General features: G+C 32.4%; 3 protein-coding genes across 4 annotated transcripts in view; 2 read left to right on the forward strand and 1 right to left on the reverse strand.

Moving 5' to 3' along the window:
• Positions 1 to 2,723, reverse strand: part of LOC117920281 (replication factor C subunit 3) — a 32,494-nt gene extending 29,771 nt beyond the window's left edge. The window contains exons 1-3 of the mRNA XM_034837714.1: positions 2,582 to 2,723; positions 2,389 to 2,499; positions 1,417 to 1,449 (exon numbers count right to left, since the gene is read on the reverse strand). Of these exons, the coding sequence (XP_034693605.1) occupies positions 1,417 to 1,449; positions 2,389 to 2,499; positions 2,582 to 2,665 (228 nt within the window). The 5' untranslated portion in view covers positions 2,666 to 2,723. The remainder of the gene's footprint in view (positions 1 to 1,416; positions 1,450 to 2,388; positions 2,500 to 2,581) is intronic.
• A 12,533-nt stretch (positions 2,724 to 15,256) lies between these two features.
• LOC117920947 (inactive protein RESTRICTED TEV MOVEMENT 2-like) lies at positions 15,257 to 16,083 on the forward strand. Of its 2 annotated transcripts, XM_034838660.1 has the most exons (3): positions 15,257 to 15,440; positions 15,557 to 15,603; positions 15,761 to 16,083. In XM_034838660.1, the coding sequence occupies exons 1-3, from the start codon at positions 15,391 to 15,393 to the stop codon at positions 16,012 to 16,014; spliced, it is 351 nt and encodes a 116-aa protein (XP_034694551.1). In that variant the 5' UTR covers positions 15,257 to 15,390; the 3' UTR covers positions 16,015 to 16,083. The 2 variants fall into 2 exon arrangements, with proteins under 2 accessions (XP_034694551.1, XP_034694550.1); XM_034838659.1 differs by having other exon boundaries at positions 15,557 to 16,083.
• A 9,722-nt stretch (positions 16,084 to 25,805) lies between these two features.
• LOC117921132 (stellacyanin-like) lies at positions 25,806 to 26,614 on the forward strand. The gene is made up of 2 exons (XM_034838928.1): positions 25,806 to 26,007; positions 26,249 to 26,614. The coding sequence occupies exons 1-2, from the start codon at positions 25,845 to 25,847 to the stop codon at positions 26,548 to 26,550; spliced, it is 465 nt and encodes a 154-aa protein (XP_034694819.1). The 5' UTR covers positions 25,806 to 25,844; the 3' UTR covers positions 26,551 to 26,614.
• Positions 26,615 to 26,647: the final 33 nt, after the last annotated feature.

A 26,647-nucleotide genomic window follows, 5' to 3' on the forward strand; every position in this document is an offset into this window, starting at 1 on the left:
CACTATTGGGTAAATGGGTTTGGAGATATGCCTATGAAAAGGATAACCTTTGGAAAATGGTGATAGGGATGAAATATGGTCAAGAGGGATGTGGGTGGAGGACTAAGGAAGTTAGTGGGCCTTATGGGGTGGGGTTATGGAGGGAGATCATGAAGGAGGCGGACTGGTGTTGGGATAGCATGGCTTTTAAGGTGGGGAATGGGTCTAGAGTTTTGTTTTGGACGGACAAGTGGTGTGGCAATGAGGCGTTTTCTCAAACCTATCCTCAGTTATTTACCTTGGCGGGCCATAAGAATGCCAAAGTCTGTGAAGTGTGGGATTCTAGTATGGGTCAAGGAGGTTGGAATCTCAGATTGGTTAGAGATCTCAATGATTGGGAGATGGAGCAGATAGGTGGTTTGTTGTATCTTCTGAAGGACTTCAGGATAGCTCCTGAAGAGGACTCTGTGAGTTGGAAGCGGGAAGGCAATGGTGTGTTTGGGGCCAAAGGGGCCTACATAAGTTTGAGTGGCCCCTCAGCCGGTGCTTTTCCAAATAGAAGTATTTGGTTGGATAAAGTTCCAACAAAGGTGTCTTTTTTTGCTTGGGAGGCATCATGGGGAAGATCCTCACCTTGGACAAGCTTCAAAGAAGGGATGGCAGCTCCCTAATCGGTGCTACCTATGCGGATGCGAAGAGGAGAATGCAAATCATATTTTATTACATTGTATAGTGGTCAAAACTATTTGGGAGATCTCCCTTGCCATTTTTGGAGTTCAATGGGTATTCCCAGAGTCAGTCATAGAGGTGTTACGTAGTTGGGGGGGTTCTTTTGTGGGGAAAAAAAGAAAAAAGATATGGAATTCCATCCCGTTGTGCATATTTTGGACGGTTTGGAAAGAAAGGAATAGGATAGTTTTCAGGGGAGGGTCCTTAGATATTCAGAAATTTAAGAATTCTTTTGTATGTAACTTGTGGAGTTGGGCTAGGGTGTACATTGGTGAGGAAACTTACACTCTGTTAGGCTTTTTGGAATGGCTTGGGACCACTTGAGGGTGGGTGAGGTTGTTCAGATTTTTTTTCCAGCCTTGTTTGGGGTTGGTCAGTATACTCCCTGTATACATGTGGCTTTTTAGCCTTTTCTAATATATATGATTGCTCATTTATCAAAAAAAAAAAAAAAAAAAAAAAATGGTATGAGTTAAGTTTTCTCTTTTCTGCTCCAAACGATGAAAAACATAATATGTAAGATTTTCAGTTTATTTTGTTTACTTTATTTTCCACTAAATTTTGCGATGATTGGTATGTTTCAGCATGTTCTATGACTTCATTACTTCAGATCTTATCATTGTAAAAGAATTTAAAAAAAGCTAATAGTTTTATGTTTTCCTTCGCCAATACAGAAAGGGGAAAAGCAAGAGAATAGAAGAAGCTTACATCAATTTTCCATGTCTTGTTCTCTACCTTCACCTGTAATCAAAATCAAGAAATATATATATATTCATTGAGACACACATTAAGCCAGCTTGCAAAACTTTGTTGAAAAAACAGACAAAATGAAAAGAAATTTTCCAAATCTTATCATGATTTTCGTTGTTCTTTTTTCTAAGTGAAAATAACTGTCCTCAAATTAGCCGCATAGATGCATTGGCCACAATTGGGTGGAGGATTATATTTTTGTTGGGTCACAAATTAATAAAAAAAAAATCAAAATAAAAAATAAAAAAATTGAAATTCTAATTTATTTTCATATATTTTCTCCCTGATCAAACTCTATAAAAGGGGGAAAAAAAAAGAAATAAAATGGAAAAGCAATCTTATGCTTGAATAACTAAAACACTAAGAAAAATCAAAAGAAAACAATATTTATTCCAAAATGCTTCCCACCATCAATAAATAGCAAGGGTGATAGCTATTTACAAGATCAATGCCTTTAAGCCATGCGCATGTTTGGAGAAACAATTCGAGAAACATAATGGGGAATAAGAGGATTAGCATCACACCAGTTATTTTCATCTCAGAATGAGAGAAACCAAGCTTAGTGGAGGTTTATATTTCTGTTGTCCCCAATAGAAAATAATAATGAATTTTGAAATTTAAATTCTTTCACGTGCATTTTCTCGCTGACCAAACTAAAACAAAGGTGGAATAAAACCAAATAGAAGAAAAGAAAATAACCATCTCGTTGGATTACTGAGAAAACTAAGATACAAGGAAGAAAACAAATTTTGAATAGCACCCTTTAGTCATTTTCATCTGAAAAGAAAAGAGAACTAAAAGTAAAGAACAAAACCCCCTGTTGGGCTGGGGGGTGGAGTTTTACATAAAACCCAGCACACTTTTCTGAGCAGCCAAAAAGACCAAAATGAAAAAGAAAAAGAAAAAAAAAATGAAGAAGAAGAGAGAGACCTTGTCAGCGCTGGGTCCGAACATCTGTCTGAGAATGGCCATGATTAGGGTTTTCTTGCCCGATCCGGGTGGGCCGTAGAACAGCAAATGGGGGCAATCCTGCTCAGTAACCTTTGCCCACAGAAATAGAAACCCTACATCACAAATCGTGGTTTTGCGTGTACAGAAGAGAAGATCAGAAGAAAAATCGTACCAGTTTCTTCAGATTTTGAGCAACATCATCGTGGACGATGAGATTGTCAAGGGTTTTAGGCCTGTACTTGTCCACCCACAACATCTTTGATTCCAACAAGTGAGATGGCGGGAAAACGAGTAGACTGCGACAATGGATTATGAAGAGAGCCTGAAGCCGGTTTATATAGGGTTTTAGGAATGTCACGAGTTTTGCACGTGCGCATCCCCCCTCTTTCACAACGCATTCCAAAAAAACTAGGGCGGTTTGATAACAGGCATTGAATTTTTGTAGCGTTATGAAGTCATAATTTTTAGGTGTTTTTGATTGTTTTTTATAAAGTTTTTCGAGAAATAGGTATATATAGATATAAAAAATTTTGATGGATTAAATTATTATTAAATTAATTATCAAATTATAACTCTCGACTTAAGCAAATATGAATTTTACAAGTGACTAATATTAGGGTTGATAACTCGAATTCTATTTGGTTCAATCCAAAAAACTTCTGGTATGACATATGTTGTAAAGTTAAAATTATGAGATTTTTTTTTTAGGGTTTATGGTGATTTATAGACATATATATACTTATGTTATAACCAATGTTTTCAAAATCGGACATTGAACTAAAAAAGTTGTTGGTTCATAGTTTATTAGTTGGACCGGTGGTTAAATTGTGATCAAACCAGTAACATCATAAATGTATATTTTATATTTTATTAAAATTAAAAATAATTATAAGAATTTTAAAATATATATAATTAAAAATTTTAATAATATTTCATTTTTTATATTTGATATGTAAAACTACATAATAAATATAAATGTGTTAATATATTAAACTTTATTAAATAGAATATTTATAATATTTAAATATTAAAATATATTTAAGATGAAAAAAATATATAATATTTAATTTAATCACATATCTATGTATTTTGTTATTTTAAAATTTTAAAAATTATTATATTAACTTCATACTTATTATTAATAATTATTATAAAAATAAACATTGATATAAATATTTATATTTGTTTAAATGTTTGATATGAAAAATATTTATAAGAAGTATAATAGATTTAGTAAAAAAAACATGTTAAAATGGTTGCGTAGCTAAGTTGGTCCTAAGCTTGCTTTCCTGAATGATAGGTCCAGCTTCAAGTTATAGCCAAAATGTATCCCACAATGGAAAACTACAAATCAAAAGTCTAGTATAATAGCTTGCACATTTCCATGTAGGGCATTTTAGATGATGGACCTTGAAGAGAAAGGTTGGGTTTCCAATTGTAGCCCATTAAAGTTTTGGGTCAAATATGGGTTGACTGGTTCGTCCGGCTCGTTGACTTGACCATCGGTTTAGGTGGTTCATCCGTGGTCCAGCCCTTGAACAATTCAATTCATCAAACTAGATCGGAGAAGCCATCAATCTAGGATCAGACCTGTCAATCACATCTGGTTTTCAAAACGATGGTTGTAACAACTCTATCTTCTTATACCAATTTTTAACATGGTGGATCTTATTCTCCTTGACATGTGGTTTTTCCTGTCTAGAGTTTTCCACGTAAGTCTATGTGTTCTTATTATATTTTTTTATTATTATCTATTCTCATTATTTCATAATATGGATTTCAAAAGGTGATATACAAGGAAATTTGAAAAATTACAAAATATAAAATAATTAGAGTAAAAGGAGAATTAAAAATAAATATTATACCATTAACAAATTTCCTAAATAAAATAGACAAACTAATAAAATTAATTAATCAAATTCCTTGAGTTGTGCAATGAAATCTTGGGAATTTGAAACTTAATTTTCTAAATTTGCCTATGAATAACGGTGATCTCTTCAATATAGAGGGACCAAAGGAGAAAAAAAAAGGTTTCATAAGTTGGAAAAAAAAAAAAAGCTTCACGGGGGACTTGGAAAAGGCTTTACAAGATACCCTACAAGCTTTGAAAAAACATACGAAATATATCACACATGCTCTTCACCATTTTCAAAATTCAACAGTCATTTAGGAATAAGTTACGCTCAACCCTAAAATACTCACATCATCATCTCATGAATTGTGATAAAAAATGATCAAAATCATAGGAAATGATTTTTTTTGTAAAGAATATTACCACAAAAAATTGCACCCCATAAATTTTCTAATACAAACAATTTTATTCACATACTTTTCTTATTGTTTTGCTTAATTTTATAAGACTTCCAAAATTTATATGTATAGAGTAAAAAATAAAGAATATTTTGAAACTTGTTACATTGCCTAGAAGCTTGTAGTACCTAAGGAATAATCGATAAAATTGTTTTTCATATTTGAATTCTTAAATGGAATTTTGTTTCAAAAAACAATTAAGAACCATTCTCAAAAAATTGTTTTTTGATAATTACTTTTGAAAATGTCTCCAAATAGGTCCTAGTTTTGTAATATTTTCTAAAGTTGACTAATTTAAAAAAGGAATTGTAGTGTACTACATTTAGATTGTTGATAAATAAAATAAATATTGGCCTAAAAGGAAAAAAAAAAAGTATGTCTTTTGCCTAGAGAACACTTTTACCTCTCTTTTTCTTCGCCTCATTCCAAGGATGTATCTTTCTAGAACTTCTTTGCTTAGGATGTAACAACTCGCACCCAACTATGTTAATATTGTCCGCTTTAAACTCAAAGGGACCTTCATAGTTTTAAAATGCATCTATAGGGTTAAAATGAGCTTCTACACATATAGTGCCAGAAACTTTCTCCTTTATTCAATGTGGGACATCATAAACATCCTCTCATATAGACACAACGTCCTTATTATGTCCCATAAGAATTGTGGGGCTAAATAGATAAACACCTTATATGGGCCCAAATAAACCTTCACATCAGGGTTAAGGATCGACTTTAATACCATTTGTAACGACTCATACCCAATGATGTAAATATTATCTGCTTTGGGCTTAAAGGGGCACTCGCGATTTTAAAACGTGTCTATAGGGTTAAGAAGAACCTCTACATATATAGCGCCAAGAATTATCTCCCCTATCCGATGTGGGACATCATGTAGGATCTCATCTCCAACTACAAATATCTATTATGTCTTCAATTTATTGTAAAAAAAAAAAAAAAAAAAAAAAAAAAAAAAAAAAAACTGAACAAAAATTAGAGGAAATGATATAGTGAGATTTTTAAAGCCCTAGCCATATTGTTCATGTTATTCATGATGGTTTTAACAAATATTGTTGTTTCACTCACTAAAGATACCTTAGAGAAGAAGGCCATATAAGATCTTGGTGCCCTTGTTGATTTTCTATGCCTCATGGTTTGTTGTACCTCTTACATATGGTTCTACACCTCATTCATTGTTTTCCTTTAATTGTTTGTTTTGATATGTGGTTTTCTAGATAACAATTTTTAATCATAAGTATAATATGAATTAAACTATTTTTGTCTAATTTTGATAGTTATTTTGACTATTAGAAATAATAAAAGTTTCCAAGAGAATCAACAAAACATTTTTATTTTAGATCTAATCTCCTTTGTCATTTGCAAACACAAATATGTATCTATCCTTATCCTATATACAAATCTAATTGAAAATTAGATTTGTTATTTGTATTGATTACCTTTATTTGATGAATTAGGTATTCAAATCAAAATTAAGATTATTGTGTATACCATGTTAAAATGACCAATAACCGATGAGTAAAATTCATATATTTAAATTTGACCCTGTATATGTAATGATTATATTTGGAGATTTAAGCTATTAGTTGTTATTAAGAAATTTGAGTTTGATAAAAACTAAGGATAATCCAAGGAGTTTAAAAGAGTTCAAAGTAAATTCAAATATTTGTATACCAATTCATATCTTGTGCGTGTTTGTCATAACAACTCATTTTGATTTATTATTTATCCTTGTTTATATGGTGTAACCAATCTAATGGAGATGTATTTTATAAATAAAGTGATTCTATTGTTTTCCTAATTACCTTGAAAGGAAGATCAATTTCATTCTTTTATCTATTTTCAAACTCCTTTATGGTATTAGAGTGTTTGAACTACATCTATAGTGGTGAGAAACTCTTTAGCATCCTTAGTCCCTAGTTCTTTCTATCACAATATTTTAGTTAAGTTGACAAGAGGGAGCTATATACTTTATAAATCTCGAGTGAAATTAGTGAACAAAATGCATAGTTTGAACAATATGTATTTCAATGAAGACAAAACCACCCCTGAAACTTAAGGACAATGAACCTAATGAAGGTGAAGACTCTAATGAAGAAAACAAGAATACAAAATTTCTTCTCTAGTAACAATAAGATAAAATGTTTGGATTTGAACTACTCTATCAAATAAGGTGCTTAGGTAAGTGATAAAACAAACAACCTCTCATAAGTTATGAAGTACATTAGAGGGAAAGTTTGCTAATCAATTTATTGCAACAAAGAATCAACTTGTTTTGCAATTTCAAACTACAAAGCAAGGTACTCAATCTATCTTTGAATAGGCCTCTCTAATGTGGTCTATTGTTGATAATCTTGTAATAGTAGTGAAAATTATTGTAGAAGAGAATCTTACTATGCACATTCTTAGGGCACTTAGACCTTAGTATAGGCAATTTGATATTGTAATAACAAAAAAAAAAAAAAAAAAAACTCTTTCCTTTGATGATTTTTATGGAATGCTTCTCGATCATGAGAGTAGACTTTCTCCTTAATCAACATATGAAGAATCAACTCTTCAATCATAGCAAACACATGCAATAATGAGGAAAGGCTAGAAAAATATACCAAAAACTAAGATAAAGCGATAAAATGATGAGAATTTGATTAATAATCAATTTCAAAATTAGTTTCATAATCATGATTTTCAAAATAGTCAAAATTTAAATAAAGGCAAGAATGGTCTTGGAAAAATGAAACTCTTTAATAAAATCATGTGTATGCCAAATTTGAAAGAAGGTTAGCCATGATGCAACATCTTGTTGAAAAATATTTTACACGTGTTTGTAATTCATAAAAATATATTAAGTGTCTCTAAGCTAGCTACTAATGATAGTTTTTATATAGAATTCATTCTACTAATTATTTTATGAAGGATCATGTAATGGGATAAACTATATCCTTGTTTATATGGTGTAACCAATCTAATGGAGATGTATTTTATAAATAAAGTGATTCTATTGTTTTCCTCATTATCTTGAAAGGAAGATCAATTTCATTCTTTTATCTATTTTCGAACTCCTTTATTGTATTAGAGTGTTTGACCTACATCTATAGTGGTGGCAAACTCTTTAGTATTCTTAGGCCCTAGTTTTTTCTACCACAACATTTTAGTTAAGTTGACAAGAGGAAACTATATACTTTAGAAATCTTAAGTGAAACTAGTGAATGAAGAGACGCCTCACAACCTTATCCCTATGTCCTCTTCTCAAGATGAAGATGTGGTTAAGAATGTGATGGAGCACTTATCTTGTGACAATGAGGTTATGAGTAGTAGGTTTCCCGGTCCAAGAGTCATTTGGTAGTCCATATAGGCGTTGTACAACCTTGCCTATGTCAAAATCATCTAAGTTGGGTCATGCCTTAGTCTCATAAATCCCCAATCCAACAACAACCACATTTAGAATATGGTAAATGGCCTCTTGATCCAAATCAATCCTCACACCTCTGACTGTGGTGGTTATCGGGCCACTAATTGCATACCTCATGTTCGAAGAGAAAATTTGAACAAAGGTAAGATACATTGGTTCCAAGCAAGTGACAACAAGCCAACCTATTCCTATGTACATGTCATCAAAATGAAAATGTCTTAGCTAAAGGAAATTAATGTCCCATCCCGAGACAACCTTTTGCCCAAAGAAATAGCAATTGTACCTCTGGTACTCATCAATCACCTCAAAATTGGAAGTGTCATATCTTGCTTTTCGGTGCACTTCTGGCTCTATGGATTTAGTTGGGTGCATTCTTTGTACCTTAAAGGTACCAGTCTCTTAGATGGAAGCCATGAGAGATGAAAAGTCATTGTGAAAAGGCGTGAAACCGTGGGTGAAGAGAGAAACTACAAGGAGGAGAAGCAAAATGGACCTAAGGCTTGTAGATTTGAACCAAAATCCACATTTTATGGCTAAACAACCTTAAAAAATCTTTCCCTATGCATTGTATGAAGAAAACCTTGGAAGAACCAGTACAAATGGAGTTACATGAAACCTACAGAGGGGTTTTCAAGACTTATGGCTTGACGAACCAGTTCAACCAATTCACCTTTTGTTTCGACCAATTAAATCAAACTTGATCAATGATCAAATTTTCTCCGGTATCCAAAATATTAAGCCTTTTTACATAACAACTTTAGTTAAGAAAAACTAGAGAAAGAATCATTATGACTTTTGTAGTACTCTGGGTATTGTCCTTAGGGATTGACTTATGGATTTGTCAAAACTAGGTTAAAATAGTTACTTTTATTTAAATCCTAAAGTGAAAAAAAAATATGTGAACTAATTTTTATGAAGTAAAAAAAACTAAATTAATAACAAAGCGAATATTGATTTTAATTCTATTGATTCAAGTTTGAGGCTTTCCACAATCCAACTTTAGGTATATAAATTAGAGAGAATAAAGGTTTTTTTAGTAGAGTGATCTTAGGGTTTTGGGATCCTTGGTCGCTCACAATCAACCTAAGCTCTATAACTCATAATTGCATCCAAAACCTAATTTTTTTCTTTTTAAAATAGATTCCTAAAACCGTTAAATGAATAAGATATTATTGGTTTAAAGTTCATCTTTTTAACCTTTCCTAATCCTTACAGTTTTGTTTTGGGGTAGATAATGATAGGAAAGATAAAAAATAACTAATGACCAAAAATCACTAATATCAGGTAATAACTTATCGTATTATTCCCTAAAATAACTCACAATGATAAGATAAAAAATTGATAAATTGTAAACCAACCACTAATTATTCTCATTGTTACAATAACTTACACATTGTTCCTATAAGTTTCTAGCCCTAAGGTTGTCATGCTTGCAACACCAAGTTTAAGATAAGACATTTGTAACCAAAGACTTTAAAATATCTAATATTAGGTTTTTTGTTTTTCCAAAGTTCATAAGGAGTTTTCTTGAAAATGGGCATAAGTAAAACTTGATTTAGTACATACTAAGTGGTATAAACCATTTCAACCCAAAAGTATTTTGGTAAATCATCTTCATTAAGCATGGTTCTTGTCATTTTTTTATAGTCTTTTTTTTTCCTTTCAACTACCCCATTTTGTTGAGGAGTTCTAGGAGTTGAAAATTATAGTCAATTCTATACTCATTGCAAAAAGTTTTAAATTTAACATTTTCAAATTCTCTCTTCTGATCACTTTTTATGTAAGTAATAGTAAAAAAAAAAAATCATTGTGAACCTTTTTACAAAACTTTGAAAAATCTTGAAAAACTTTATTTTTATGACTTAAAAATAAGATCCATGTAAATTTAGAGAAGTCATCCAAAATCACATATGTTTAAACCTTCCTTTCAAAACCTGGTGTCTTAAAGGGACAAAAAGGATCCGTTTGCAATAAATCCAAAGGTCTTGATGTGGAAATCAAAATTTTGTTTTCAATTTTTTTTTCTTTCCCACTTGGCATGTGTCATAAATATCTTTTTGAAAATTGATTTTGGGAAGACCTTTTATAAGTTCATATCTGTTGAATTGGAAAAGAAGGTTCATGTTAGCATGTCCTAACCTCCTTGTCATAATCAACTTTGATCATGCATGCTAGAAAAGCATTTATTGTGACCATCATACTTTTGAATATCAATTGTGTAAACATTATCACTTTCATGACTCATGAAAATGATTTTATCATTTTGAATATCTTTAATGATGTAATGAGGTGCTTTAAAAATAAAAATAAAAAAACTTTTGTCACAAAGTTGATTAATGCTCAAATGATTGTATTTTAAACCATTAACAAGCAACATATTTTCAATACGGGAAGAGGTACTATTACCAACATTTATTTGCCCAATCATTCCTCCCTTTGCATTGTCACCAAAGGTCACATAATCACTTTTTTTTTTTTATATGAGAAATGTAAACTTGCACTCATCTCTGATCATGTGTCTTGAATATTCGCTATCCAAGAACCACTTATCCTTCGTTAAACCTCACAAGATAAGTCAAGAACCGCTTATTCTTCGTTAAGCCTTATAAGATAAGTCAAGTAGATCTAGGTACTTATATCTTTTTGGGTACTTGAGGGTTAGTGCATTTAGAATTTTCAACCCAAATCTCTTTTTTTTTGGAAATAGTGATCTTTTGGGAACCATTTTTAAGTAGGCAAGTGCTACTTATGCATCCTCTTCTTCCACACAAATTGCAAGTGGTAGAGGGGCTTGCACTAGAAGATTCTTTGACAAAATAATTTTTGAAATACTATTAATTCTTAGAAAACTTGTATCTTAGCCATTTTTTGTCAAAAATTCATTTTTGGCTAGTAAATATCATATCAAAAGATTTTGATCACAAGAGAAAATTGAGAGTGAGGAAGTTAACTACTCATTTTTCTTTTTCGAAATCTCATTCTCTTTTTCTAGAGAAGTCTTAACATTTTTAACATTTAAATTTTTTTCTTACAAATCCTTAAGTTCTTTTTCAAGACTTTGAATTTTCTTTTTGAGTGAGGTATTTTTCAAACCAAGCGTTTTAAGATCTTCATAAAGTTCTTCAAAAGCATCTTACAAATCATCATAGCTTAGATTTGAATTTACTTCATCAAGTACATAAATAACCATAAAGCACATGTTAGTCACTTTTTTTTTTCTTCTCATTTTCTTCTCTGGTGGAGTCATCTTCATTATCACTCAAAGTAGCCATCATTACCTTTTTCTTTCCTTTCTTAGCTTTACTCTTGTAGAGAGGAAAATCATATTTGATATGTCTTAGCTTCTTGCACTTGTAACATATCAAATCTTTTTTTTTCCTTGTCTTTATTTAATGGTGTCTCCTTCTTTTGAGAGTCCCTTATTGGTGTGAATTTCCTTACTTTATTTTTGTTACCCTTCATGAATTTCTTGAACTTTCTTCTAATATACTCTTCTTTTTATCCTCAACTTCTTGATGGCTCTTCATGGTGATTTCATGAGTCATCAATGACCTAATCAACTCTTACAAAGGTTGCTTGGTCATGTCTTTTGCCTCTTGAATTTCAGTGACCTTGGTTTCTCACTTCTTAGGAAAAGACCTTAATATCTTCATCACTTTCTCGAATCCTTGTAGGTCTTTACCAAAACTTGAATACCATTAACAATATTGGTGAAACTTGTAAATATCTCAACAATGGTTTCATTATCATTCATAGAAAATAATTCATAGTTATGAACAAGTATATTAATTTTAGACTCTTTTATTTGATTTGTCCCCTCTTGAGTTATTGATGCCCGAGCGGCTAATGGGGACGGACTGTAAATTCGTTGGCAATATGTCTACGCTGGTTCAAATCCCTAAATATTTGTTGCCTACTCACACTGACAAACACGATTGCATTCATTTCTATTTGTAGCATAATGTAAGAACTAAACAACTTTTACATTCAATTGGACTTTCTTTTTATCAAGCTCATCTCATTGTTGCTTAGGTTTCAGAAAATCTACTCCATTATCTAATTTAGCTGGAATATAGGGGGTCTCTTTCAATGACATCCTAAAGATCAAAATTGGTTAATTTTAAAAACCATGTCATTATTCTTTTCCAATAAGCATAATTGGTTCTCATAAAGAAAAGAGGTCGGGTAGTTGAAGACTCTTTCATATGGGATGTGTTTGATGGATTAGCATATCCTTTTAGATGGTTAAATCTAAAAAAAAAAAAAAAAAGAGGTCTAACTCTAATACCAATTATGAAATGAAACCAATGAAAATACTAAGAGGGAGGGTTGAGGGGTTGAATTAGGTGATTAATTTTATTTTTTTTCAAAATTAACTTAAAATAAACAACAATTGAAGTAATTTAATAAAGAAAAAAAGAAAAGAGAGACGTAAAACTCATTTTATTGTAGTTTGACAAATCCGCCTACATCCCCTCTCCTTAATCTCTTTTCTAAGTGAGGATTCCACTAATCAAGACTTCAAGCCAAACCTTCAAACTTGAACAATTTGATTCAATGGCTCCAACAAGCTTTATAAAGCTCTTTAAGCTCAATGCTAACTTAAAGCTCTAAAGACTTAACCTTTCATAAATAAGAAATGTTTAACAACTCTTAACCCAACTTAATGATGACTCAACACAATAAAAGCTAGGATGAAAACAAATGTGGATGCACTAAAAGATTTATAGCGAGGAAATAAATGCACTTGAGTTTAACAGTTTTGAAAGAGAGAAAAGATTAGGTAGGCAAGTTAATGTAGATGTTTTCTTGTCAATAAATAGATGTTTTCTTATCAATAAATGTATGAGATATCTTAATTTAAGGGAAACCAACCTAAGACACCCAATTTACCAAAAGTTAGCCTCAATCGATTGAGCTTTGGTTCAATCGATTGAGTAGCCATTGGACATTTAATGCCTTGTAGGTGACCATTGGTCCTGTCTAAGCTTCAACTAACCCTTAACTGGACCTCAACCACTGCTTGATCAGGGAAGGTTAAGCCTTGTCTAGCAACACTGAGGTTTTGGAAGAAAAAGAAAAACCTTTGGAACCTTGATTAGACCTCAATTAGGAACACCCAATTGGATGAACCAATTCCCAATCAATTGAATTGGTTCTAGGAGGGGCTTGATTGGTTGGGTCCCCTTTTAAATCTAAAGCTTCCCAATGCTTAGGCAACTAAATTAGAAACCCATGTAAGTTAATTTTGAAAGATTTTAGCTGAAGGTTTCAAAGGCTAACTCATGTTCATTAAGTTTATAAATGTTTATGCTCATTTTTTTGAAAATCAAGTATGAATGAATGCATGAAAAACACTTTAATCTTAAGTGCACTCATAGGATTCATCTTACAAATTTATCCTAAACTTAATGAATCTTCAGGCATCCAAGTCCTTATGTTCTTTGGATCCCTTTTAAGCGACCTTGAGCTTCCTTTTGATATTCTTAATAAAACCTAAAGCTTTGCTTGATTTAAACATATTAATTCACTAACCATATTTTGTTATCTTCAAGATATACTTAGGGGAACTCTTGGGCTAACATTTACTCTATTACTCACTTCTATTCTAATCTTGAAAAAGAGAATGAAATGTTTTAATTCCTTATAAACCTCCTAGAAAACTCTTCATTATTGTTGGTGTTCTTGATATTAAAACAACCCATTTAACTAGTTTCCTTGCATATTACAATTAATTTATTATATGAAAATAATATGTTAATAATTTGTAAAACTCTGTTAAACTTAGAGTATATGTTGTATAACTTCTACTTTTAGATAGGAGGTTAGTGAGTTTCATAAAATCTTTTAAGGAGATATCCAATTTTGTGGAGAGACAAGCAACATATCCCAACACATTGGCATTTGATATCACCAAGAATGAGAAAAGCAAATTCCAAAGAATTAAAAAATTGAAAAATTGGGTCTATATCCAAGATGACAAGGGTTGTAGGCAAGGAGTACTAGTGGTTTAGTTACCTTGATGATCTTGAATACATTCAAGACAAAAGTTGCTTTTGGGTTGATTTAAAGTAGAAGAAATTGGGTGTCATTTGAAGAGTAAGGTTATGTTTGTCTTTTGTATTGAAATCTAAATAAAATTTAATTAACTTTAAATACAACTTAATAATATTAAGTATCAAGTTGTTTATTTTTATTATTTTATTTCTATTAAATATTAAATATGAAATAGATAAAGTTCACGTTGAAATTGTGTTTTTTTGTTTCAATTAAAAATTGTTTTTACTATTCAATAAAAAACTAAATATTTTGATTTTTTCTATTCTATATATTTTTTTTAAAAAATAATAATTAAGTAAAAGAAAAGTTAAAAACAAACATTTAAAATCTGAAAACAAGTTAGATTCAATGTTAAGTTAAAAAAAATTAAACAGTACCTCACGAACAACAAGGGCATGGGATATCGAAATAATGAAGTAATAAAATAGGAAGTCATTGCTAGTAGTAATGTACGGCTTGTCACCAAATTTGACTCGACCCAACCTAACGATACATCCAATATGATACATTTTTATTAACATGTGGAATATATATATTTGGTTAATATGATCTCTATAATATTACATATAGAAAAATATTATCACACACATAACTTTTGTGTGATGATGAATATTTAAACAAATTTTGGACTACTTCTAGCATCAAGAATTAACCATAATTAATTTTTCTTACCCCATCCCCATCACATCATTTATTTTTCTCTTTCTTATAGTCAGACAATGGTGACAAGTGTAACTGGCTTTTAAAAAATTAAAACTGAGAGACCTTAAAGCTGAGAGATAGGGGGAAGGGGGAATCATATATTAAGACCCTAAAGCTAGGAATATATTGAATAGGAATTTAGTGTCTGGGATGAAGGAAGATAACCTAGAGATGTGGAGAAAGCAACTCAGAACTCTAAGACACAAAAAAGAAGATTCTCTTTCAATTTAGAGGAAACCCCAAAGAAAAGAAAACTCCTAAACAATATTCCTCCCATAGCCTCCTGCAACTTTCACGTTTCATGATCTTTATGCATAAAAGGGCTCAGATCTGTATTAGCATTTTCATTCAACCTACAGCTTGGCATAGCAACCATCTTTCTGAAAAGACTAAAGAAGAGCAAGAGAGAAAACTCTATTAATGGATGCCAAAGCTGATCAAGCTGCTGCGCCATTGCGTTCCTACAGAGAATTCGAACCCTTCTGCGAATGGGAAAGGAAGGAAGACAAGGACACTCTTTTGGTTCAACTCCCTCCAGGTACCCACCAACCCTGCATTTTTTTTGGATTGGATGAGTGGTTAGTTTTCCTTCAAAGAAGATTAGAAAAGCTTCTGTTAATGTTTCTTTTTTCTTATTTGTTTGTATCCTGGTAGGATTCAAGAAGGATCACCTGAAGGTACTGGTGAGCAATCAAGGACTAGTAAGGTTTTCTGGAGAATCCCAAGGTGATGGAAATACCTGGAACCGTTTCCATAGGGAAATTCGCGTTCCAAAGAACTGTAATATGAATGGTATTCAAGCTAAGTTTTTGCGTGGTAATCTTCATATCATAATGCCCAAAAACATAAACTCCACAGCGGCGCAAGATCAAGCTGCGCCACCAGTCGGAGAATCTCAAGAACAAGGAAAGGCAAAACCCAAAGAAGAAAAGGGGGAGGGTGATGAAAAAGCAAAAGTAGATGAATCAAGAAACGCTGAGGGTAGAAATGGGGTGGTAAGCAGTACTGGTTCCAGGGTGAAAATGGGCTTCCTGGTGGTTGCACTAGTGGTGGCTTTTGGAGCTTATGCAGCATACAATTATCAGTACTTCATCAACTGGACTGAAAAGTAAACTCAATCCTGATTTGAATCTGTATCTGATTGTGGTCTAACGTATTGAAATCAATATATTTATGGGTCACCTCTGCATTTTTTTCCCATACCCGCACACTATTTTTTATATATATATATATATAGGCGTAATTTCATTAATGCCTTTATTTCAAATTTCATTAATTAATACTCTTATATTTCATAGATAAAATTTAATTTATAGACAATTATTAAATAAACTTAACAAAAATCTTTGTAAAAAATAATTTTTATAAATAGGGTGTAACTAATAAAATTTGAAATCAATAGTGGTTAGATGTTTGACGTTTGAGGGCAATTTACACTTTATATATATAAGGGTAATTTTGGGTAGTTTTTCAATGCCTAAATTATGATTTGTAGGCTGTTTGGATACAACAATTAAAATATTTTAAGGCTAAAGCTTATTGATGTTAAACTTTTTATTTTTTATTTTTTATTTTTTATTTTTTATTTTTTATCTTGAGAATAAAAGCTTGTTATCAAGTGGTTCAAACGGGATAAAAGTCCATTCCCCTCTTTTTTAATAGATGAGAGTGTTGTCGGATAAGGATAAAACTTGAAGTCTAATCCTACTATCAATATTCAAGGATTGAAATGTCGTGAAATATCAGAGATATTTTAAGTGTTGACTAGGCTTGATATGACACATGGCATAGAATTCTCCATTGACCGGAGTTCAAGATTTAAAAATTTTATATCAACATATCCACTAATATTAATCTTTCCATACATTAGTAAAATCACATTATTGATATATTCATTTGATATTTTTACCCTTGCTATCAATAGACCCTATCCTTTTGCCTCCATAATAGAAGGTTTCTCTTCTCGCATCAATCATTAATTGAAGGGAAAATTTCACTCCACCCTTGGATTAAAGGGTAAATTTCTATCATTTCCTTTAAGTTTCAGACTAACTATACTTAATTAATATGAGTTTAAAATTTCATCAAATATCTGTCTACCTTTTTCATTTGTTATTTTCACTTACTTCTTTATTAATTTAAAATAAAAGAGGTATTTGATAAAATTTCAAATTAACGATCGTAAGGTGTATTTAAACAAACCTTTGGGAAGGTGATTGAAATTAATCCTTGATCAAAGTATTAATATCCTCTCCCTTACTTTCTATGAATCCTTTTTAATTGAGAATACATGGTGCTAGCTCTTAGCTCTCTCAACCATGAGACATTGTAGACACATTGTGAGGATATTCTCAGGATTCTTGATTTCATACAAACTTCGAATTAGGCCTATTGAACCTATACTTTTTAATTGATTTAGTTATTCTTACGGTGTTGTATGGTTATTGGGGAAGTGTTTTGGAGCATGGCTCTTTTCTCTTATTCTTATATAATCAATTGATACAAACTTATAATTTTTTTGGATTATTTGATAAAAAGGGTCATTGAAAATCCAAAATTTGAAATTCAACTCTTCATCATATTTTGGCCACACTTGGACAAAAATTCCCTTATTATTTTCTTATAAAAATAACTTTATCTGTAAAACCTAAATATTAATACTTGAAATGAAAAAAGGTCATTTATGTTAAAAATAAATTATTTTTCAGGTAAAACACAGGGAAAGGACTAGATTCACAAATTGAGGGATCATTTCATCCCTTTTAACCAATTAATTCCAATTTTTTTCCTTTGGGAAAAATGAATATATAAAAAATTGTATAAATTTTTTTTGTCATAAGCTTTCTAAAAACATATTATTTATAATTTTTTGGACAAAAATTAAGGTTTTGAATTTTTAATTTTCGGATAAATTAAAATTAAGAAAGATGCTTAATTTTATATGGAAAAGAATGATGGCTACCGGGGAATGTAGAACAACAGCCCAGAGCAGGCCTGTTGGGCCTCATTTATGGTCCAACCCATTAGGGGTGTTTGAGCCCATGACCACTTCCAAAAAAGGGCCACTTTGCCATTGTGCCATTTTTTTCTTTTGGGTTTTATTTTAATAGTTAACCTATTTTTTAATTTCAAGAAGTATGCAACATAAATTCTAAATTTTCTATTTTTTTTTTAGATTATTAACAAGTATTCTGGAATGATGGAATTATATTATTAATTTTACATATATTTTTATGCAATTATTTAAGAATTATTATTATTATTATTATTATTATTATTATTATTATTATTATTATTTAGACATAAAAAATTATAAGTAGATGTGGGATTATATGGAAATTTTTTTATGATACATTTTTTGCACAAAATTTAGTTAAAACGAGTAATAGATTTATATGATCTGCAAATTGTAAGAATTAAAAATGATCTCACTATATATAATAGGTTTAAGCAACAAATATGAGACATAAGGAGAACATTAAAATGCTCAATGACTTGTCGCATCATCTTGAACTTTAAGTTGAGCACTCGAAGCTATTAAAAAATATCTCAACCTATGCAACAAAGGAAGGTCACGCAAGCAAGGGATTTGGTTGTAAGTATAATAACTTCAAGAAAGTTACTAGAAGGGGAAAAATTAGGGATCAAACTCTAAGAAGACTAAGAGTGCATTTCGCAGTAATTCTAAAAAATGTTTCTAGTCTTTCTAATACTTGAAAGATAAAATTTTCAAATATTAGAAATATTAGAAACACTTTCTAGAATCACTATTAAACGGACTCTAAGGACACCAAGTACAAGTGAGTCGATTATAATGAAAAAAGAAAAGAAAAGATAGTGAGGCATGTTTCAACAATGGCAAGAAAAAACACTTCGCTAGTGATTGCCCCAAGTCAAAGAAGTTTTTTTTCTAAATTTAGATTTTTATTATGTTTATGCTTCTAGTCATATATAGTGGCTTTTCATTCATCTTTTGATTGAACTGTGGATTCGAGAGCAACAAAACATATGGAAAGAGATCAAGTTGTCTTCATAGAGTGTTGTCAAGTCCTATAAACAATACCCATACAGGGACTTTGCTTTGTTGGGGTGCGAGTGGAATTACTGATACGTAAGTTGTGTCTCAGGATAGTGATGGATAGTCATTTTCACAACAAGAGCTGTTAAATATTACAACAAGTAATATTTATACAATATTTGGATGGCTATGCCAATCCACAACAATTATAAATATGCAATTGGGTGGCTATATCAATCCACAAAAAAATTAAATAACAAGAAAATAAAGACACAAATTTTACGTGGTAAAACTCTCAATGTGAGGAAAACCTCTACGGGAAAATAAATCCACTGCGTGATAAAATTGGAACAACAATATTACTCAAGTGATGCCCCTACTTGAGTTTCTCACACCCTAGGATATGATCACAATCCTCACAATTTTATCACTCAGTACTCTCTTTGTGAAACACTTAATTTTTTTCTCTCACTCTCTTTGGTGTGATATCCACAACTCTTCTTGTCTATATTTCTCACAACTTCCTATGGTTGTGTTGCTCTAAGATGAGTTAATTTCTCACCTTGTTACTCCCTAAATGCCTCTATTTATAGGCGTATTTTGACTGCTTATTCATTGTGTGAATTAAAGAAAAAACTTCAATTCATGTGTCCAACAAAGGTGGGTAACTTTTGTTGAAAAATATTGCTCCATATGTGTGCATTATTGGGGTTGGACCCCATCAAATCTCTCCCTCTAGACCTAAACATCAAATAAAAGTGGGAGTCCTCTTGACTCTTAGTAGGAGTCCTCTTGACTCCTAGTAGGAGCCCATGCTGGTGTTCTTGACACATTATTCAAGTTTTTCTTGTGGATCTTTCTTACTTGGAATAGTTGCTCTTCAATAACCTTTTGGATCCAATGATATATCACATCTATATGCTTAGTCCTCGCATGGTACATAGTGTTCTTGCTCAAGTCTATAGCACTTTGACTATTGCAATACACTATGTAGTCTTTCTATTTCAAACCAAATTCCTAAAGAAATCGTTTCATCTAGAACACCTCTTTCCTTGCTTTAATAGCTGCTATGTACTTTGCCTCCATAGTAAAAAACGAAACACACTTCTATAATTTTGATTGCCATGATATAGCCCCCCTTGTAAATGTAAATAAGTACCTAGAAGTAGATTTTCTACTATCTAGGTCTCTAGCTATATCAAAATTTGTGTACCCTTCAAGAAATGGTTTTGATCCCCCAAAGCTTAAACTTACCTTTGAGGTTCCTTTGAGATATCTGAAAACCCATTTCATTGGTTCCCAATGTGTCTTATCAGGATTTGCTAGAAATCTGCTTACGACTCCAACTACATGAGATATATTTGAACGTGTACCCATCATAGTGTATATCAAACTTCTAATTGCCGATAATACAAAATGGCTAACATTTTATCTTTATCTTTCTTTGTAAATGGATAAGACTTCTTACTCAACTTGAAATGTCCAGCAAGTGAAGTAGAAACTAGATTTGAATTTTTCATATTGAACCTTTCTAGTATCTATTCAATTTACCTCTCTTGTAATAACCATTGCTTACCAGCCTTCCTATCTCATAGGATCTCCATCCTCAAGATATGCTTTACAGTACCTAACTCCTTTGTGTCAAACGTCTTTGACAATTCATTTTTCAATTTTTTGATCATGTCTGCATCTTGTCCTACAATTAACATATCAACATATAATAAGAGAATGATGAATTTACCATTAGGGAATCTTCATACATATACACATGGATATGCAATTGTCTTGACTCATCATGAAATAGTCAAATTTGTTATAGCATTGTTGTGGCGCTTGTTTTAGTCTATTCAAGCTCTTCTTTAACTTGTAGACCATACTCTCCTTCTTTTTAACCTTAAAGCCTTTTGGTTGTTCTATAAAGATCTCTTCATCAAGATCACCAAGAAGAAACACAATATTTACATTGAGTTGCTCCAATTCGAGGTTTATACTTTCTGCTAATCCTAGTATAACTCAAATTGAACACATTTTTACAACATGTGAAAATATTTCATCTAAGTTACTACCTTGCTTTTGATCGAATCCTTTCACCACCAATTGAGCCTTGTACTTTAATAGTTTCTCTTTCTTTAGTTTGAACACCCATTTATTCTTGAGTGATTTCCTTCTCTTTGGCAATTCTATCAACTCGTATGTATAATTTTTCCACAAGCAATTCATGTTTTCTTGCACGACTTTTATCCATTAGTCTTTGTCTTTGTGAGACTACACTTCCTAGAAGCTCCTAGGCTCCCATTCATCAACAATTAACATATACTCAGAATTGGGATACCTTGTAGATGGTCGGTGTTCTCTGGTTGACCTTCTCAACTAAGGTCTTTCTTTTGGTGGAAGAGGCTGCTCTTTCTGATCAACACCTCTTGTGTTACTGTCATCTACATTTTCTTCCTTCTTAATAGTTGGTTCTTCAATTTCTGTCCCTTATTTTGATTCAGGTGTCTCTGCTCCATCTATGACACTTTTTTATGGAGTCTGTCCTAGTGTTAAATCTACAACACCATCATATGTGAGTTTTGCACAACCCATATTTTTCTACATATTTGCAATGGTCTCATGTTCGTGGAACACAATGTCTTTGCTTCTGATTGTCTTTTACTTTTCTAGATCCCATAACTTGTAGTCGAATACCTCATCTCCATATTCGACAAAGATGCAAGGAATTGCTTTATCATCAAGCTTCATTCTCCACTCCTTTGGCACATGCATAAATGCTATGCATCCAAATACCTTCAAGTGAGAGGAGGAACCATGTTTTCTTGTTTAGACTCTCTTAAGAATATCAAAACCCAAAGGAATTGATGGTAATCTAATCATTAGGTAGATGGTAGCGTTGAGAGCTTCACCCTAAAATGGCTTAGGTAGTTTAGCCATTTTCGACATGCACCAGACTTTTTTCACATTAGTTTGATTCATCCATTCAACAACATCATTATGCTATGGTGTACCAGGAACCATCTTCTCATGCTTGATTCCATGCTTTCAACAATATTCTTTAAATTCTCCGGAGATGTATTTTCCATCATTATCTATTCGGAGATGCTTTAATGGATTTCCTGTCTCTCTCTCCACCATGGCATGGAATTGTTGAAAATACTGGAATACCTAATTTTTTTTATATCTATAATAGGTATACCGACATCTTTCGTGAAGCATCATCAATGAAAGTAACAAAGTACTTGTTACCACCCAACGAGAGTACCTCCATGGGTCCACAAACATTAGAATATACTAATTCCAACTTCTCTAATTTTCAGTTGAATTTCTTTTGGAATGAAACTCTATGATGTTTTCTAAATAAACAATGGTCATAGGGGTTTCATAATTTACCTTTGGTCATAGGAATGAGGAACTGAATAGCCAAAAGTTGTAACCCTTTCTTACTCATATGCGCTAGTCGTTTCTGCCATAAATCTGGAGAAACATCATCCTCAACTGTATTTAGTTGACCTCCATACACCTTCATGTGTGTTTTGTGTAGCGAGTAACATAATTTACCTCATGCTACATAATTTACCTTGCGCTACCACTAGGGATCCCTTGGTGAGTTTCCAATTGTCATTGCCAATAGAGTGGCTATATCCATCATTGTCTAGTATATGTATAGAAATCAGGTTCAGATGTAGATCTAGAATGTGTCACTCATCTTTCAATGTTAATGTGCACCCCATACTTGCCCGTATGCAAATGTTGTCAATCCCCATGATCTAAGAAACACTTGTGTTTCCCATTTTCTCAACACCAAAGTCCCCCGCTTTGTATGTAAAGAAATATTCCCTTTTTGGGACACAATGGTATGACACCGATGAGTCCACTATCCACTCAATATCTTGATCTGCTACATGACAACAATTTTCTTGGTTGCAGAGTAAGGTCACCTTGTTGTCACTAGTAGAGGTGGTAGTAGTAGTATTCCTATTGTCTACTTGCTTTTGATTCTTGTCTATTCCCTATTTCAACAATCTTTTCATGTGATTTATTTTACTACAATGATAACATTTTACTTTCTCTCCAGACTTGGATCTGCCTCTTGATTTATTTTGCCTAGAACATCTGCTCTTATTTCCAACCTTATTTTCCATGACAAAGGCATGTGTGTCATTTCCCACTAGATTATTCCTTCGAATTTCCTCATTGAATAGGCTATTTCTATCCATACTCAATGTAACTTTTCCTTATGGAGCTAAATTTCCTAGAGACACTACCAAAGTATTCTAGTTGTCAGGTAATGAACCGAGTAGCAAGCATGTCTGGGTCTTATCATCAAGAGAAAGGCCTGCAACAAATAATTGAGCAATCATACCTTCAAAATCATTCAAATGTTCGACAATTGATCGTCTCTCTTTTAGCTTTAAGTTCATCAACTTCCGCATCAAGAAAATTTTTGCTTGTGTTCTTTGTCTTGTACATGCTCTCTTAATTCTTCCAAAGAGTTTGGGGATTCGTCTCTTTGGCAACATGGTTGTAGAAACTAATATCCACCCATTGGTGTATAGCACCCAGTGTCTTCTTCTTCAATTTATTCTAGTCGAGATTCAACATTTCACTTGGCTTGGCTTTATCTCCCTCAATAGGATCATATAGATATTTGCAATTGAAGAGATCTTCCATCATGGATTTCCATAATGAATAATCTGTCGTCATCAATTTATCTCATCATTGTTTGGATTTTATTTCACCAGTAGATATCCTGATCATATCTAGTTTCAATTGGGGTCCCCATCCATATTTCACTACATTTCAAACCATTTTTCTTCGCATATGTAGAAAAAAATTCCATTTCGGCCTTCCAATGGGGATAGTTACTTCCATCAAAATAGGGTGGACTATTCAAAGGAGCTTCATACCTACGTTGTTCCATACTGGACTTGTAAGATTGATAAAAATATGATTTTTATTTTGAAAAACATGATTTGATACCAATTGAAAAACCTTTTGTCCAATAGGATAACGCCTGGGGGGTGCATGGTTTTTTTTTTTTAAAGTTAGAATATAAGAGTTGAATAAAAATACTCAAATTAAACATATGAGATAATAAGGATAATCAAAACAATCAAAGACCAAAGTAATAAAAAGATTAAGCAAGGAACACAAGAAATTTTACATGGAAAACACTCACACTAACTGTAAAAATAAAAAATCATATGGTCTATGACCTCTAATTTACAATCATTATTTGAGATCAAAGTATACAAATTTACCTGATCCCTTTACCCTAAAGACTTACTCTCTAACACCTATACCTTGATTCATGTCCATGATGTAACACCTCAAATGCTCTAATGGATTTCTTTCAACCTCAAAAGGGATGCAAGTCCTTCTAATAACACAAAATTCAATCCTTTAGATTATTTCTGAAGAGATTGGGAATGATAAGAAGTTGGTTGATTATCTCAAAGTGTCCTCCTAACCCCCTAAAAAAACGGGTTAAGAGAGGGTTTATATAGGCCTATAGGCCTAAGGGATTGATATTTAGAATTTACTAAAAAAAATACTTGTGAATTTTTCAAAAATGAATTTTGCCATATTCTAGACAATCGCTCAAGCGACTTAACTACCGGTCGAGCACCTTGAGCGCTTGAGCATTAGATAAGTGCTTGAGCAATTCTAGCACTTGAGTGTTGTTTTCACCACTTGAGCGTTGTTTTCACCACTTAAGTGTTCCCTATTTTTTCAAAACATTAATTCAAGCAATTTTAGCTTATAGAAAAAAAATACCAATCCACTTTAACTCTTCAATCACCTACTTTCCACTAAATAACCTTTTTTAAACTCACCTGTGACTCTTCAATTAAACCAAAAGTAATCTTAAATTTTCAGCGAAGAGTAAGTTGTTATCTAAAAAGTTTTCTAAGTCAGGATGAATAGGAACAAAATTGCCAACAAACATAAATAAGACTCCATGTCCTAACACTACTAACTATAATATCTATTGAATAAGATATTTTAGAAAACTTGATTAGAAAAAATTAGTTAATTATTTTGCTTTCAAAAATCCTATATTATGTAGATAAATAAATAATAATAATTATATAATAAGAAAAACCCTCATTTAGAATTTGTGTTAAAGTCAAGGATGACAATACCATGGATTTTTTTCGAACATCCATCTTATTGTGCCCATAATAGAACAGATTTAAAATAAAGATAAACAGGTTAATAACGATTTTAGAACTAGATTTAAATAATGAGTAGAGACAGGATGAGAGTGACCCGTCTGAGAACCTCCTTTTGCCATCCCTAGTCAGGACCCATTTTATGTTGAGTCGGCCATGTTGTCCCTCCAAGTTTTCATTTATATTGTTATCACAAATATTTATATACATATTATTACATGGCATTTAGAAACAAAATTAGATTTTTTTTCTCAAAGAAAGTATGGACCTGCCCATGATTTTTTATCAAGACCAATGGCACTTTGAAATTGCAGTTTCTACAAGTGTACACGGCCTAATGTCCAAGCCGGCAAGATTCATATTTTCAAAGAAGTTCCACTTTCATATATCTATTTTTAAAGCTAAACATTTGTCATTGTTTAACTTATACCAGGGAACCTACTCATTGTTCCAAGGAAATACAACTCACTATTTGTGTATGTGCATGCCTCTGGATTAAAGGAAACCACCAAAACAAATATGTTGTTATAACTCTAGCCATGCCATACCTGCGTACTAACCAAAGTTTTCTCTAATTACAACGCATTTGTGGCCTGCAGGCCTACCTGTTTCCTATCTCTTTTGAGGCTTTTGAAGAAATTTTGATCCAAAATTCACTATAAATAGACCCTCTATATTCCTAGATGGGCATCACAAATTCAAAGATAGCATTCATTATTGGAGCTGAGATAAGAAATTTTGATCTGCTCTGATGGCTTCTAGACAGTTTGTGGTCCTTGCAATCGTTGCAGTTGTTCTTCCCACTGTGGCCATGGCAGCTGAGTTCACTGTTGGAGATGACAAAGGCTGGACCATTGACTTCGACTATCAAGCTTGGGCCAAGGGCAAAACGTTTCTTGTTGGGGACACACTAGGTAATGAATCAAGAGCTTAAAGCATTGAGTTTTTCTTCCCTTTTCTTGTTTCCATTTAAGCTGCTGATTGAAGGCAAAAATATTGTTACCAGATGCTTGGTCTTGTTTGTTAACTGTTCTTGAAACCAGATTTTTACTCACTGAAACATCATATAACCGTTTTCAAAAACAGTTGTCAAACATTGTTTTTAAAACCATTTTTCAAAATAACATGCCTAGTGATTTTTGTACATGCATGCAGTCTTCAAGTACACTCAGGGAAACCACAATGTCTTCAAAGTGAACGGGACTGCCTTCAAGGACTGCACTAAACCACCATTGAATGAGGCTCTTACCAGTGGAAATGATACGATAACACTCGCCACCCCTGGAAATAAGTGGTACATTTGTGGTGTAAACGACCACTGCGCCAACTACGGACAGAAGCTGGCCATCACTGTACATGGCTCCCTGTCTCCTGAACCAACCCCCACCCCTATCCCAGACGCACCAGCACCAGGCCCCGCCGCACCTTCACCCCTATCCTACACTTTATATATATAAGGGTAATTTTGCGTAGTTTTTCAATGCCTAAATTATGATTTGTAGGCTGTTTGGATACATCAATTAAAATATTTTAAGGCTAAAGCTTGTTGATGTT

This window comes from Vitis riparia, chromosome 8, assembly GCF_004353265.1.
Source record: "Vitis riparia cultivar Riparia Gloire de Montpellier isolate 1030 chromosome 8, EGFV_Vit.rip_1.0, whole genome shotgun sequence".
Taxonomy (NCBI): domain Eukaryota; kingdom Viridiplantae; phylum Streptophyta; class Magnoliopsida; order Vitales; family Vitaceae; genus Vitis; species Vitis riparia.

Excerpts from the sequence above, each read along its gene's own strand:
- LOC117920947 (XM_034838659.1), top strand. The coding sequence starts at position 15,323 with ATGGATGCCAAAGCTGATCAAGCTGCTGCGCCATTGCGTTCCTACAGA. Across the intron at positions 15,441-15,556 it reads TTTGGTTCAACTCCCTCCAG|GATTCAAGAAGGATCACCTG; the intron begins GTACCCACCAAC and ends GTATCCTGGTAG.
- LOC117921132 (XM_034838928.1), top strand. The coding sequence starts at position 25,845 with ATGGCTTCTAGACAGTTTGTGGTCCTTGCAATCGTTGCAGTTGTTCTT. Across the intron at positions 26,008-26,248 it reads TCTTGTTGGGGACACACTAG|TCTTCAAGTACACTCAGGGA; the intron begins GTAATGAATCAA and ends ACATGCATGCAG.